The 16,575-nt window shown below is 37.1% G+C and overlaps 1 protein-coding gene across 1 annotated transcript; it reads right to left on the bottom strand.

Moving 5' to 3' along the window:
* Positions 1–1,619: 1,619 nt before the first annotated feature.
* Positions 1,620–7,124, bottom strand: LOC147384413 (small ribosomal subunit protein uS7). Its single transcript, XM_086425466.1, has 4 exons — positions 6,963–7,124; positions 2,284–2,555; positions 2,001–2,204; positions 1,620–1,892 (listed from the first exon to the last, which is right to left on the bottom strand). Exons 1-4 carry the CDS (start codon positions 7,023–7,025, stop codon positions 1,838–1,840), a joined length of 594 nt encoding a protein of 197 aa, XP_086281592.1. The 5' UTR covers positions 7,026–7,124; the 3' UTR covers positions 1,620–1,837.
* Positions 7,125–16,575: the final 9,451 nt, after the last annotated feature.

Raw genomic sequence — 16,575 nt, 5'->3', positions numbered from 1 at the left:
GGTTTTTGGTTGAGACTCTGAAATCTTAGAGAGGGTTCTTGTCTTCAATGGAAGGTTCAACCACCTAAGAGTTGCTGCGTCACTTTCGTCTTCTTGCTGGTTCGGTGGTTAAGGAAGTGGTTAAAAAGATGGTATAAATGGGAGATATAAGAGAGACAGGTGCTTGTAAAATAATTCCAAGAAACATTATTTTAATTAAATTGAACATTATCAGAGATGATGATGTGTAGAAGACACCGAAATTTTTTTTTTTTTCTTTTAAAGAAATATTAAAGTCGTAAAAAGAGAGGAAAACCCATGTTTTGATGCATATCTAGGATATTTTTATATTTTCAAACTGATTACATTCCACTTGAACACTTCCATGAAACACCGACAAAAAAGTGATTTTGAGTTATCCATTTATTTGATATTTTTTTTTCCAGTTTAATCACTTTGGTCATTTTATTAGCTTCACACAGATAACATTTAAGAGCGAGCGCTGGTTGTCAATCTGAAATCACAGAGAGATTTCTCAGGTTCCTCAAACATCCATGTTAGGATCATACCCATAAATGCATCAAATATTTTACATATATCACATACAATGATACAACACTGAGTTTCTAATCCAACTAGTATTTCCAAGGCACCTCAACCAAGTTTCCCAACTCAAACCCAGGAAGTTGGTCTTATCCAGTTTCAGTTCCATTAGTCGACTGAAAACTAAATCAAGTTGAAATCACAAGTTCCAAAAGAAAGATATTAACACATCAAAGGTTAATTTAGAGATTCCTAATTCCCCAAAATACAAATTCCCCTGCCCTGCCCTGCCCTGCCCTGAACAAGAGAATACCAAAAACCAAAGTAATGCATAAATATTTGAGGTATCAATGGGGATTGGTTTCAGTTCAATTTTATCAGTTTCAGTTCATATCCATTCCAACTCTCAATTTAATGGAACCCAAACTGCAATCATTAAAAAAAAAAAAAAATTCCTCTTCAAGTGTACCGATTCTTATTCGTTTTATTATCAATTCCAATTCCCAATTGGCTCTTTCCAAGAGACCAGATTCCTAATGTTACACCATAAAAGGGGATTCAGAACAGCAGTTTTTGGTTACAATACCAATTCGGTTCAGGTTAAATAGGTACCCATTGACACCCCTAAATTCTGTATCTCCTGATCCAGACAAGACCTCCCACTTCAGCTGTAGTTATATATGATTTGAGAGATCCTACCTGCAACTTCCCAATGTGGAAGATGGTAGGATTATATGATATAGAAACCCTCTCTTGGGCAAGGGCAGAGAGGGTAGACCAAGTTTGCCTTCAAGTTCTAAAGACTGGACACCCACCAAGGGACTAATCTCTCAAAACCAAGAGAAAAGCCACAAACCTAAAACAGTATGTGGTATTACAAATCACAGACTTCACCATGATGCAAGGTATGTCTGTAACACCATAAAAACTGAAAAAAACTGTCTGCCATAACTGAGTGCGTTAGGTCAAGTGGAATGGACCAGGCTGGCAGCCATCCAAGCAAAGATCAGATCATGGAATAGCAAAGAAATAGCAAGTGAAGGGAATTCTGTCTTGGGACCAGTCACATATAGTCCTGTCTTGGGACCAGTCACATATAGTCTCAGGTAAAATATTTAACGGGAAATAGAAAATCACCCTCAATTTGTATCAGTTTACACAAAAACACTAACAAAAAGAAAATCCATCCCAACAAAACTAAGAACAGTTAAATAATTCCCATGGTACCTCTTGAAAGGTAAAACAGATTAAGAAACACAAATGAAGCACTTACCATCACATCAAGTTCCTTGGTAAAACATACTGAATTTTTCGCTCAACGATTGGCCTTGGCAACACGCTCAATCTCATCTTTCTTCTTAATGGCATAGCTGAAGATGATGCATTATAAAAATAAATAACTAGAGCAATAGAAAAAAAAAAAATCATAATGGAATGATTAAATACAAGAAAGCATAGAGAAACTATCCCTTCTTCACCTGTTGGAAGATCCCTTGGCAGCATTAATGAGCTCATCTGCCAGGCATTCAGCTATGGTCTTGATGTTCCTGAAAGAACTCTCACGAGCACCCGTCGTAAGAAGATATACAGCCTGGTTGACACGCCTGAGAGGAGATATATCAACAGCCTGACGCCTCACAACACCAGCAGACCCAATTCGAGTAGCATCCTCTCTTGGTCCACTGCAAGCACCATAAATGAGATGAGAGCAAAGAAATATTTATATATTAGATACATGAGGCAAGTAGAAGAATATACAACCTGTTGATCACAGCATCTACAATGACTTGAATTGGGTTGAGATCTGTGAGGAGATGGATGATTTCCATTGCATGCTTGATGATACGGACAGCCATCAGCTTCTTCCCGTTGTTGCGCCCATGCATCATGAGGGAATTGGTCAACCTCTCCACAATGGGACATTGCGCCTTCCTGAACCTCTTGGCCGAGTACCTACCAGCTGTGTGTGGAACATATGTCGCATGCTTGGATGTGGACACACCAATGTAATCCGCCAAAGATATGTCGCCAACCTGAAAGAACAACATTAGGAAGATAACAATGAGGATTAGTGTTAGGCAACATGATGTAGATAGGCTTGCCGACACTCATCTCAATGTCTATGATCGAGTTAAGATACATCGAAGAAAAGAAATCAACCGCATTGACCGAGTCAAATCAATTTAACCGAGTCAACTTGATCCAATCTTTGACCGGTCCTCAAGATCTAATCCAACACTTCTCTTAGGACTTTTTCTTTTATTGAACCTCTATATTTTAAGTTGCTTTAACAATCCTAGTTAGTTTCAATTTCAATTTTAAAAATCTTTTTTTCCTAACTAGTTTCTATTTCAATTTTAAAAAGTTTCTTTTCCTAGTTAGTTTCTAATTTGTTTTATGTTTCTATCATTTTCTAAAATTCATTTTTATTCTTTAGGTTATAATTAGAAGTCCTTTTATATGTCCAAATTGAGTTCTAATAGGATTAGAAGGTTAGTAGTATGTTATACATAGATTAGGAAGTTATTTTTAAATATTTTTAAAAGGTTTCTAAGTTGTTATTAAGGAGTTATCTATATAAGGAGCTCCAATAAAACAAATTCAACAATTAGTTTTTTAAGATTAATTAATAAAAGAAAAAAGAAGAAACTTTTCTTCCCTTTCTTTGTTTTTTTGTTTTGAGCATAAGAACCCAATATTGGTTCTTAATTTTTGTGTTTGCGAATGATTTCCATCAGTCTCAAATCTAGATTGAAGTTTCTAGTCTGTTTTACTCAACATAGAGATTCTTCATCACTCCTAGTTCTTGGGATTTTACCCTAAAACCTGATTTTTAACATAAACTCTAGGTTGGTGTGTTCTACCCTACATCACAACACCTAACTAATAGGGGCCTTTCCGCTACAGTAGAGCAAATTTTTACATGCCATTATTTTATTTCATACGAATTAAATGATTTAAAAACAAAAATAACATGCAAAATTAAAATATTCTAGGAAAATGGAGAACTCAAGACATCACTTATACACTAAATTCATCACATCAGTTGTTGACACTTAGGGGCTGCTTATTTGCACTTATTTTCAGCATTTAATGCTGAAAAAAAAAAAAACCAATTCAGCACTTATTGACAAATCAGCATGTTTGTTTACTCCATATTTTCAGCACTTATGGCTGAGAAATAAGTGTAGTTGGGTCACTTAATTCTTTCACTGAGGCAGTAAGCTACAGTCTTTTCTAACACGGACAAATATGCCCTTATACTTAAAAGGATATTACCTCTCATGTCCCCAGCTATCCTTCTGGGTAATTATAGAGGCACCCCACAAATTAATAAGGGCAACCCACACTATAGCCGAATTGTTTTGTCTTATACGGGTTAAAAATTTCGGAATGAGCTGATTTTTGGTGAGGATGATCTCTATGATGAGGAGATCATCCTCACCAAAAATAAGCTCATCCCAAAACTTCTAACCCCATCAAAACATGTTCAAGAACTGTAAATCGTCTGGTTTTTTTTTTTCTTTGGAAACCAGTTTTGATGGGGTTAGAAGTTTCGGAATGGGCTGATTCTTGGTGATGATGATCTCCAGACCATATAAATCATCCTCACCAAAAAAACGGCTCATTCCAAAAAATTTAACCCATATAAGACAAAAAAAAAAAATTGGCTATGGTGTGAGTTGCCCCTTATTAATTCATAGGGTACTTTTATAATTACCCATTCTTCATTTCCATCGAAAATTAGTCATCCAAAATTAAGTTCTTTCATCTTTGAAATAAGATAATAGGTTGCTCCAACTACTAATACGAGAGAGAAGATCGTGTGTGTTGTATGAACAAATTTAAAATTGGATGACAAAGTTATTATCTTGTAATTTAAAATTTGGGTACAATGAATTGTGTACGTAATTTAGAATATCAAAACATATTATCTTTTACATTTATTTTTTTTTTATTATGTGTGATCTAAATTAGCAGTTAAAACAGTCAAATAGAGCATATTGTGATTAAAAAGGATAATATAGTCATTTTATTCTATGATTACAATGCTTAATTTGAATTAGGTCAACACAATTCAAACAGGTAAACAGATAACATTCTCAGCACTTAAATTCAGTGCTAATACAATTTCAACAATTATAGTCTTTCAGCACTTATTTGTTCAGTTTAACAACTGACCCCTTAATTTTTCAAAAGTAATCAAATTTTGCTCATGTTTTTATTTGTGTAGACAAGTTGGGCACCATACTGAACATGCGGGCAAAAATGGGACTAAAAAGGAGAAAAACTAGGATGGATCAAACTAGAAAATAAGAGAAGAAGAACATATGGATCGAGAGAGCAATGGAAGAGAAGAAGTTACTCGGTCAATTTCATCCAGGACTTGCATCTCGATCTCTAACTAGATATGGATATGGATCAACCAGGGCTGCTAGTTATTAAACTGAAACAGATGCTTGCTCCAACGCTAACCCAGATGAAAGGACGAAAAAGACGAAAAAAACATGGGAAGAAAAGATAAGATAGGAAATAGAAGACTAAGGACAAAAAGAAGGTGCTGCCTCAGAGGAGTAAAGTCTGAGTTTGATAATACCATCACATGTACCCAAAAAATAAACCCTCCCTACACTTAAATCCATCAAGATTCAAGAAAAACCAGAAACAAACAAAAATTAAAAATAAAGATTAGTACCCTACCGTGTCACCTCAAATGCACAACAGGAGAAAAGGAAGACAATCACAAGGTTGAAAAATTGATGGTCTAAACTTAATATGAAGTAGCCCACCCTCTTACAAATATAGCAAAACTTCACCCGTATGGGATCATACAAAGTGTACACCAAAGCCACATCCAATAAATCCATTTATTGTGAATCAGTGTTAAAAGCAAATCATGGGCAAAAAGAAAAAATGAACGAAACTTTCAGTTGGCTCCATTATTCGAATGAACTCACTTGACCTTCAGCATAAAGATATTCTGGTAATGTTACCTCTAAAAAGTTAAAAGCAAGAGAAGAGATCTAATTTCCAAAGAGCGACATCAAATTATAAAAGCAAATGGCCTACAACTGCTACCAGCACTGTCATGCTACCCTAGAGACATAAAAACCACACATTCAATACCAGCTTTGACGGTGCAATGAAGGCCTCACAAAATGATCAAACTATGAATATTACTTTACTCTCTCGCCTCAAGTGACTTATGATCCCCTTTTACACAATAATAGATCTGAAGTCCAGTGTTTGAAAGAAGTTTGAGGCAAAAGTCTCAAAGCTTGTCCCAAATACTCCCCAAATGAATTAAGTCTTACTAAAACTCAGAAAAGCTAGTGGGGTTTGAAAATAACAAATACACACCTTCTACACCATTTTCATTGCTCAAGTTAAAGGCACGCACCTCAAGTGCATATGTTGGTGGTGGAAATTAGATTTCTGTGGCTTAAAAATGACATTTTTTTTATAGGTTTAAGTGTAAAGGAAAGGTTTTGATACCAAGTTTGTGGTATTACAAATCACAGACTTTACCATGTCATCAGTTTAATATTCATCCCTACCCACAACATTTAGCTAATATTACAGATTTGAAACAATACTAACAAACCATACAGTGAGATTTGTATCTATGATCATAACAGATATAGTATGCCAACCAAAAATAATAATATATTTACCAAAATGAAATGAACCACTCCTTCAAAGAAAGAATCACTATTCCATTAAAATTAAGGACTTGTTTAATTTTAGTAGTACCCATTATAATGGAATATGACAGACACATACCAAACAAATTAAAAGAATTTTTTTTTATCAAAAGAAAGTAAGATCTACCAAACCATACACCTTTGTGGGGTTGGGTTGTGAGACCATAGGAATTAGTCCCATCCCAAAGGGTGTGGGAGTACCCTACAATATCAAAGGAAAAAATCTATGCTTTATGAAGTTGAATGTTGGGTAATCAAGAAACAGCATTTTTACTTGTAAATTGAGAAAAGTAAAGGGGAGGATGTTGGGATGGACAGTTGGAAAATTAATTTGAAAAATGGAACATATATGTAAAATTGAGTAACCCCAATAGGTGATAGATAGAATAAGGTGGTTTCTCTTATACTGAAAAAGTGTGGCCATGTATCCATCATTTATATTAATGTTTATAAATAAATCGAATCACCCACATAAGTTTCTTCCATAGTCACTCACTTTTGTTCTATCAATATATATAAATTTTCATAAATCTCAGAGCACATATAAACCAATTTATCTAACAATTTATCAATATAATTGAAATGACGACCACCATTACTTTCAGAATGATCGCACCAAAAACAAACAACAGATTGAACATAGAAATAAAGTCAAAAGAGTAGGTCGAAAGTGAACAAATCGGAAATAGAAAGAAAGGAGATTAGGGTTTCTGAGAGGAGAAGGAAGATACCAACCTCTACCTCTTCGAAAGACCATCGATTGAATAGCTTAACTTCGGGTTGAGCAACTATCGCCATGGCCGCTCCACTTACGCACAGGCACAGCACAAGAGAGTCTTTGAGGCTGCTTCTCTAAAACCCTAATTAAGCTTGCTCTTTTATTTTACGGAAAAAAGGAGAGAGAGGAGGTCGCCCTAAAATAACCAATGAATCGGGTTTGGATCATAAAAACTGACCCATACCCGATATATATAATAATAAATAAATAAATAAGATTTCCGCTATCACACGCTTGTTCCTGGGAGAGAAATATACGAACCAGCGTATCAACCCTTAGATTAAAAACCCTCATTTAGATATTATTCATCATTCATTGTAATGTCATCTATTATTTGCCACATCACAATCTTCTCCTACTAAAAGGACAAAAAAACAAATCCCAAAACGAACCGATTTCGTCTCTTTCTCTCTCTCTTTTCTCTGTCTCTGGCAACGAGGAGGGCATTTCAATTTTCAAGTGCTATTGCTTTGAAAAATAAGGTGTTTGATCAATTGAAATGATGTTGGATCTTGCATTTTTCATAACAGATAATAGATGGATCTCTCTATAAGTGAGATGGGTTTTTAAAGAAAATATTTGATTTTTAATGATTTTGGTGAATGGATACTGGTTATGAGATTGAAAGAGAGAGAAGGAAGAAAAGTAGAGATTTTTTTAGATCTGATTTTGGAACTTTTTTAAAGATTTAAAAATCTTCAACTGGGGTTTTAGTGGAGGAAGAAAAAAAGATGAGATTTTTTTTTTTTTTTTTGAATAATCCTCACTAGTGGGTTTTCAAAAAATTCAGATTCTGAAAACCTCACAAGTGGGTTTTCAGAAAATTCAGATTCTACAAGTCATAAATTGTGGAATCTCAAGCTTTAAACTAGAATTTTCATGCATGTACACTATATGGGTGTAACTGTTTTTTGCACCATATCAGTCAATCAGTCAGAAATGGTAACTGGTGTAGCAATTTCATGATGTGCATGTAGGGAGTTGTATTTAGTATAAGTTTGTTAGATTGAGTTATATTCAGTAGTTAGTCAAAGTGTGAGTTATACTGAATTAGTTAGTCCAGCAGGTCAGTTATGTTGTTTTTTTTTATGCTTTGGTATTGATGATTGGGTTTAGATGGTTTAGGGTGGTTGTAAAAATCATATGGGGTTCATGGTTTTTAAACTCGTTATCCCGTCTCGTTCAGCTCCGATACCGAGTTGACTCGAACGATACGTCTCGTCTCGTTCGACATTGAGACGATGGTTTTTAACGGTTTAACCATTTTAAAAATCTGAAAATTTCTGAAAAAAATTTCAACGCTGTCGTCTCATGAGACATTGTGAGTTGGTCTCGTTAGACTCTGATACCGAGTTAACTCGGACGATACGTCTCGGACGAGTTTAAAAACCATGATGGGGTTGGGTTGTGTGGAGTAACTACTGTCCAGTAGTGGATTGTTAAGTCAGTTGTGTTGTACTTTTTAAGTCCTCTGAGTTATGAAAGAATCATCAGAAAACTTTCATTCCAACTTTTATATCTTGATCAGGGAAACAGGAGGAGATCCCCCTCTTGAAGAGGATCACTAACAGAACCCACCCTATCTTTATCTCTTTCTTTTAAAAAATAGCTGGGAAGAAGAAGAAAAAGAACCCAATCAAGTTGTTATTAGGGCAGTTAACCCTGTGTAGATGGCCCAAGGTACGTGCTCTGCTAAGTTGGAGGACACTATTATAAAGGGTCTTCAAGAAACTTCTGAGCAACAGGGTCAGCAGCTTAACGAGCTTCGTCACTCATCTCGTCACCATGGCCAACAACTTGATGAAATACGTAATATGCTTTCAAAATGGATCACCCAAACCAAAGCCAAGTCAGGGAGCATGGGGAGACGTTGACGCACGTTGGTGGTCCAATAATCTCCAAGTCCCAACTGATATGGGGAATGGATCAAGTACGAATATTGGAGGAGCCATCCAAGCTCGAACAATTCGCCTTCACTTTCCATGTTTTGGTGGTTGGGTTTATTGGGCAGAGCAATTCTTCCTCTACCATCAAACCCCCGCCGACCAGCAACTTGCTATCGCTTCATTCCATATGGAAGGCGAGGCCCTTCAATGGTTTCATTGGCACAAAAACTTCCACCACCACTTGAATTGGCATGCTTTCATGGCTGCCCTCGACTCACATTTCAGCCCAACTGAGTATGAGGATCATGCAGGTGCCTTGGCCAAACTTTGACAGACCTCAACTGTATGAGATTACCAATGACAATTCGAGCTCTTAGCCAACCTAACCCACCATCTTCATGAGGACTTCTTAGTCAGTTGTTTTGTTTGTGGGTTAAAGGATGAAATCCAATTAGAGGTACAGATTTTCCATCCAACTACGCTAACCAAGGCTATTAGGTTATCCCGCTTGCAAGAAGAGAAGTTGCACCTTCACCGCAAACCCGGGATGGTAGTTGGTACCACCACAACCCCTCCATCAACAAAGAATTTTTCAACTCAAGAAGCTCGAGAAAGACGTGAAAAGGGCCTATGTTATTATTGCGATGAAAAGTTCAAGCCAGGCCACTGCAGTAGAAATCCCTGTCTCTTTGCCATAGATGGGCCTTCTACTTATGATATCGATGATGGTGAGTTTGTGGAAGAGATGATCGAACAAACTGAAATGGAAAAGGAACCTCCCGAGATCTCATTGCATGCAATGGAAGGAACTACAGCCCCACAAACCATGAAGGTTGTTGGATTGATTCAAAAGGTCTTGACAATGTGTTGACAGATAGTGGGAGCACCCACAATTTCATTGACCCTGACATAGCCAGAAGGGGAGGTGTGCTGACACAGCAAGACGGTCACTTTGAGGTAATTGTAGCAAGTGGCAAACGACTCCTCAGTAGGGGAAGATGTAAAAGGCTGACCATCCATGTACAATGAATACCTATCACTGCAGATTTTTCTTTATTGCCTCTTGGCAGATGCGATATAGTACCGGGACCTCTGTGGCTTCGGACATTGGGACCAATAATCTGGGATTTCTCTGACCTTTCCATGAGGGTTAAGCATGCCCAAGGAGAGTGCCAACTCAAGGGTGTGCAAGCTGCTAATCTTGAAATGGACAATGCAAAGTCAATTGCAGTGACGCGGCAAGGCCATGGTTTTGCAGCTATGTAGCATCATTCCAACAGCCACAATTCCCACTGATAGGGATAAGGACCTGCATGACCTCTTGCTAAAATATATGACAGAATTTAGTGAGTCACAAGGGTTGCCTCCATGTCTCAAGCATGATCACCACATTCCAATGGTGGAAGGAGCCCAACCAGTTAGTGTGCATCCTTATAGATACCCCCACTTCCAAAAAAATGAGAGAGAGAAAATTGTTAGAGAAATGTTATCTGCAGGGATTATTTGGCAGAGTACGAGTCCATTCTCTTCGCGGGTGTTACTAGTGCGAAAGAATGACGGCTCCTTTGTGTTGATTATAGAGCTTTAAATCAAGTAACCATCAAAGACAAGTTTCCAATACCTATTATTAATGAGTTACAAGGGGCCCGATTTTATTCTAAGTTGGACCAACAGTTCGGGTACCACCAAATTAGAGTACAAGAGGCATACATTCCCAAGACAGCCTTTTGAACTCATGAATGGCATTATGAGTTCCTCGTGATGCCATTCGGACTCACTAATGTGCCATCCTCATTTAAAAGTCTAATGAATGACATGTTTCGACCCTATTTACAAAGCTTTGCATTGGTTTTATTTTTTAATGGCATATTAGTCTACAACAAGACATGGGAAGAACACGTGCGTCATCTTCAACTCACTCTAGAAACCTTGAGGAAGCACCACTTGTTCGCCAAAGAGTCAAAATACCGGTTTGGATACGAAGAAATTGATTACTTGGGGCACATCATCAGCTATAAAGGGGTTGCAGTTGATCCAAAGAAAATGGAAAGTATGGTGGAGTGGCCACAACCGCAATCTATCAAGGCGTTGAGGGGTTTTTTGGGCTGATTGGGGCTGACTTGATATTACCATAAGTTTATCAAAAATTACGATAAGTTTGCTGCACCGCTTACTTCGTTACCAAAAAAAATGCATGGGGTTGGTCTGATAATGCTGGAAGGGCCTTTTAAACCCTCAAACTTGCAATGACGCAAGCACCGGTTTTAACGCTACCCAACTTTATGAAACCATTCATCATTGAGTGTTACGCATTGGGTGTAGGAATCGGTAAAGTCTCGATGCAAGAAGACCGACCAATTGCATTTATGAGTCAGTCCAGCCATCATCTTAACCCCATCAACTTACGAAAAGGAACTCCTTGCCATCATCTTGGCAGTGTAGGGATGGCAACCCTATTTATTAGGTCAACTATTCTTGATACGAACTAACCAAAAGAGCCTCAAATTTCTGTTAGAACAACGCATCACTGCGCCAGCCCAGCAATGTTGGCTCTCTAAATTGATAGGGTATGATTATCTCATCAAGTACAAGAGTGGTAAAGAAAATAAGGTTGCTGGTGCCTTGTCAAGAAAGGATGAAGATGGAGAATTAATGGGGTTATCCAACCCAATTTCTCCTTGGTTACAGCAAGTACATGAGGAGACTAGTAAATACCCCCATCTAATATCACTCATGAAGGGGTATGAAGATGGAACTCTCAACAGAGATCATTATCAATTGAAGAATGAGGTTCTCTATAGGAAGGGACGACTTCTTGTCAGTCTGATCTTATCTTTGAGAGAGATTATATTCCACAAGTTGCATTGCTCCCCAATGCCAGGTCACTCGAGCTACCATAAAATGTTACGACGTATTAGTGATACATTTTATTGGCCTGGGTTGCGAAAAGACATCAAAAGACGGGTCCATGAATGTGATGTTTGTCAAGGGCACAAGATAGAAACAGTAGCTTCACCCGGATTATTTCAACCATCGCCGATTCCAGAGCAGGTATGGTCCGACATATCAATGGACTTTATCGATGGACTGCCACCATCGATAAAGGTACGACCATAATTTTTGTTGTGGTTGATCGTTTATCAAAATATGCTCATTTCGCACCACTCACTCACCCATACACGACTATCATCTTTAAATGACACGGAATGCCAACTTCTATCATGAGTGATTGAGACCCTACCTTCACTAGTGCATTTTGGCAAGAGTTATTTCACCTACAAGGTACACACCTTCAAATGAGCAGCTCTTACCATTCTCAATTAGACGATCAAACAGAGGTGGTTAATAGGCGCCTTGAGAACTATTTAAGGTGTTTTACTAGTACCAAACCTAAGAATTGGGTGCAATGGTTGCATTGGCCTGAGGTTTTATATGGAGTTCCACTGCCAGCTCTACTATCATATGAACCTGGCACCACCAAAGTCCAACCTGTTGATACCAAGCTTCGTGATCGTTCCCTAATCTTGCACCAGCTGAAAGCTAATTTGGAAATTGCTCAAGAACGAATGAAAAGATTTAATGATAAACGAGTGTTTGAAGTTGGGGATTGGGTTTTTCTTCGCTTGCAAGCCTATCAACAATCTACAATATCAGCTCGGTGGTCACTTTAGTTGTCAACAAGGTACTATGGACCGTTCAAGGTATTGAAACAGATTGGATCAGTAGCATACAAATTAACGATGCCGAGTGGATCCAAGATACATGATGTATTTCATGTTTCATGCCTTCAGAAGAAATTTGTATCAGATACTCAGCCAAATGAACTTGTACCGCCGCTCACTGAAGAAGGAGACCTACGACCAGAACCTTTGACCATCCTTGATCATCGAATAGTAAAACGAGGAAACAAGGCAAACATAGAAGTATTGGTCCAATGGCATGGGACACTACCAGAAGTTGCTCCTTGTGAATGGTGTCAAACATTGATGGAGCATTATCCAGAGTTTTCACCTTGAGGACAAGGTGAAACCAAGGGGGAGGATTGATATGAGTCTTATTGTGTGACTGTTTTTGCACCATATCAATCAAAAATAGTAAGTGGGGCAGCAGTTTCAGGATGTGCAGGGAAGTTGTATTTAGTAGTAGTAGTAGTAGTTTGTTAGATTGAGTTATATTCAGTAGTTAGTCAAAGTCATTGTGGAGAGCTATTCTCGAAGCTATTGACACATGGCTACCAACAAAATAATACCGATCCACCGAGCATGTGAAATATTACCGAGGTCTATAGGACGGACCTCTTAACAACGACGTGACCACGACGATAACACTACCACACATGGTACAGACGTGACAACTCATGGCCTGACAAATTTGTTGTAACCACCGCAGTCCTGTCAGGGCAGTTGTAGCAACTCCTGCAACTGTCAGGACAGAGAGCCGATCACCCACTCTGAGTAAAATCATTGAGAGAATCCAGGAGAATCTACAATCGAGACTCCTAAGAACTCTTTATTAGCTCGACACTAATTCTAACTTGATCGTCGAAGTAGTCCTAGTGCAGGCCCCACCGAGCTAAGAGTCTTCGAAGGGTATCATGAGGTAGTGCGAGAAATTGCATTCCAACTTTAATCTTGATCAGGGAAACAGGAGGAGATCCCCCCTTGAAGATAATCACTAACAGAACCCACCCTATCTTTATTTCTTTCTTTTTAAAAAAATAGCTGGGAAGAAGAAGAACAAAAAGAACCCTATCATCAATACACATGATAGATAACTTCAATTCTCGAATGGGTTTCTCTCCGAATAAGAAATCGGAGAGAGAGAAAGAGAGTTTTGGGTTTTTACAATCTTAATGTCAGTTTTCACTAATAATTAGTTGTTAAGGATTTGCAGGTTCTGAAATTTGAGATGGATTCCAAGAGAGATTCATAGTTACCAAGAGAGGGTTGAAACTTGAAAGAGAAGGCATGTGTAATTTTAATTTTAATTTTAATTTTTTTTTTTTTTTTTTTTGCCCTTTTTCTCAGTTTGAATGGCGTGGGAGAAGATGACGTGGCCAGTAGATGACATGGCAATTAGTATCTAGATGAGGTTTTTTAATCAAACGGTTGATATGTTCGATCATATATTTCTCTCCCACGAACAAGTGTGAGAGAGCTAGAGTCAAAAGAGAGAGATTTATTGGGCAGGCCTATATGTTGCAATTTTATTACAAAATTTCCCTTACTTTATCAAATTTGTTAAGTGAGCAAATTTTATTTTAGGAATTATGACTAAATTACTAAGATTTCAAATCTTACCAAGGTTCATTGGGCTCACATGTATCACCAAACTAGAAATCTAACACACACAGTATTATAGATTTCATGGAAAAACTCATATTCAAAAGAGAAAAATTCAAAATAGAATCATTTTTTATCTCGATTGAAGGTGTTGAAAATGTATGGCTACCAAACTCCCAAATTTAAAACAAAAATTCAATAGTGAAAATTAATGTTTTTTCAAAGTTCTTCAAATTTTGTCCTTTATAACCTATGAGATAAGAAAATGTTTCTGGATGCCACAAATTGATTTGTTTAGGATCCACTCCAAAGTATGTCAAGTAACAAATTAACTCCATAATTTTTTTTACGTGGATCCTTGTTAAAAGGTTTAATGGGTAACAAACTTGATAAAGTAAGGTTTGGTGGGTAAAAAATACCACAAAATACAGTTTCCCTAAGTTGTCAAAACTCCAAGGGAGTTTTTATAATAAAAATGCAACTATTAGGTCTGTCGAGTCAATCTCTCTCTCAAAAAAGGGTAAATTACACTTTCACCTCTTATTGTATGTGTAGTTATGCAATTTTCGAATATGAAACATCGAACTACGTGGATTTAGAGTCGTCACCAGTCTTTTTTAGAAAATGGTATGAATGACCACCTAGAAAATAGTTTTAGAAATTAAATTTTCATAATAATTCTCGTATGGATAAGGTACTAATCTATCAAGATCTAGGTAAGGGAATCCATTTAGAAAGTAGGTAAGGTGTAAGGCACCATACTTTCTCCACCTTAAGTGATAGCCTTAGATTCGATCATTTTTCAGAAATAAATGAAAAATTGATAAATCCAATTTTGTGATGGGTGTAAAGCGTGTAAGGATTTTTTAAGAAAAGATTTTAAAAATAGTCTTCAACCACTACCCTTTTGACAAAACCAAGATCCAATCTATCGGGTATAAGTGATAGGCTACTGGGTGCATGGGTGTAAGTGATAAGGGTGCACATTGGATCGGTCCAAATCAATAATCAAATCGAACCGGTTAGATGTGGTTTGATTTTATAAATAGTCAGTTCAGTTATGGGTTAATAAGCAAGAACGAAACTGAGAGTTAGGGGTGTTCTAGAATCAAACGAAACCGAGAACTGAACCAAAATGCATGTAGGATACGATTTGTCAACTAGGTGCAAAACATAATAAATAATTTTATTTTTTCTAATAAGTCTCACTTTAAAGTAAGTAGGCCGCTTCAAAATTATGAAGAAACCTCCTAATAATTTATTTCACGCACATACATATTTGTCAAAATTAGAATACCTCCTTGGAAATGCCACGTCTAATCCAATAATGAATAAGGTTTCAACAACATTTTGATGCAATATACCGGTTCAAAATATTTTCTTCATTCAATCAATGGATATAGTTCTATCGCAAATTAAATGAAACAACTTTATGTCAAATCAAAAATTAAATTGACTAAGAGTCCGGCTAGCCTTGCTAACTTAGTGATGAAAAAATAACTTATTAAGTCTCATCCACGGTCAATATGTCATCAAGATTCACTCTATAAGTAAGGCTAGTAAGACTCCTTGAGACAATCTGAATCCCCAAATTAAAAAATAAATTTATTTATTTTATTCAATCAATTCATCATCTTTCTCCTTCATTCACCCCTCATCTATTGAAGTTTGATTTCCAACTTGAAGAACTCGAATGATTTCCATTGAAGTTCCACATCCTCGATTAGAGTTTATACTCCATTGAAACTCATACAGATGGGACAATTGAAGCTCGAATAAATAGGACAATTGAAGCTCCTCTTGCATACAAATCGACCCTAACTCTCCTTCGTTGTTGAGAAAAACAACCCTAATGGCAGTCTTTACTAAGGTGGTAATCCATTTGCGTAAAACAGTCACTAAGGTGGTAATCCATTTGAGGAAAACAAACCTTTAGAGGAAGGTTGGGCTGATTATCCATTTGAGCAAAACATCCCTTAGAGGCTTCGATTGAAAATGTTAATGTGGTTTAAGAGAACCAAGAATCGAACTAAGTTCGATTTGTTTTCGATTTTAAATTTGTAGAACCAATCGTGTTTGGTTCGATTCAAATTTGCCGCCAAACCGAACCATGTGCACCCTTATAAGGTGAGGTTGTCCATTATATAGTAAGGTTAATCTAAACAAAAAATAAATGAAGGAAAATAGAGAGGGGAAATGGGACTAATGCATTATATATTTTTGTCCTTACTCTACCATGTTCTTGTTTCCTCTTCTTTGAGTTCTTGAAATGTTTCTTAGTTTTGACTTGAGTGGTTTGTAGTGTAGAGTTTAAAGGTTGAGATGCTTGTAGTATAGGGACTTGGAGTTGATGGTCTTTAGGTTGAGAGTTGAGTAACTTGAAGTGGTGAGTTGAGAAGTTT

Source organism: Akebia trifoliata, chromosome 15 (assembly GCF_017979445.1).
Source record: "Akebia trifoliata isolate Shusen 1 chromosome 15, ASM1797944v1, whole genome shotgun sequence".
In the NCBI taxonomy this organism is placed as follows: Eukaryota; Viridiplantae; Streptophyta; class Magnoliopsida; order Ranunculales; family Lardizabalaceae; genus Akebia; species Akebia trifoliata.
Note: the sequence above shows the minus strand (reverse complement) of the source record. Positions and strands in the feature narration are given on the sequence as shown.

Bases quoted from the DNA above. Each gene is read 5' to 3' on its own strand.
- LOC147384413 (XM_086425466.1), bottom strand. From the start codon at position 7,025: ATGGCGATAGTTGCTCAACCCGAAGTTAAGCTATTCAATCGATGGTCT. The intron at 2,556-6,962 runs GTTGGTATCTTC...TTGTTCTTTCAG, and splicing joins GGTCTTTCGAAGAGGTAGAG to GTTGGCGACATATCTTTGGC. The intron at 2,205-2,283 runs GTTGTATATTCT...TGGTGCTTGCAG, and splicing joins GTAGATGCTGTGATCAACAG to TGGACCAAGAGAGGATGCTA.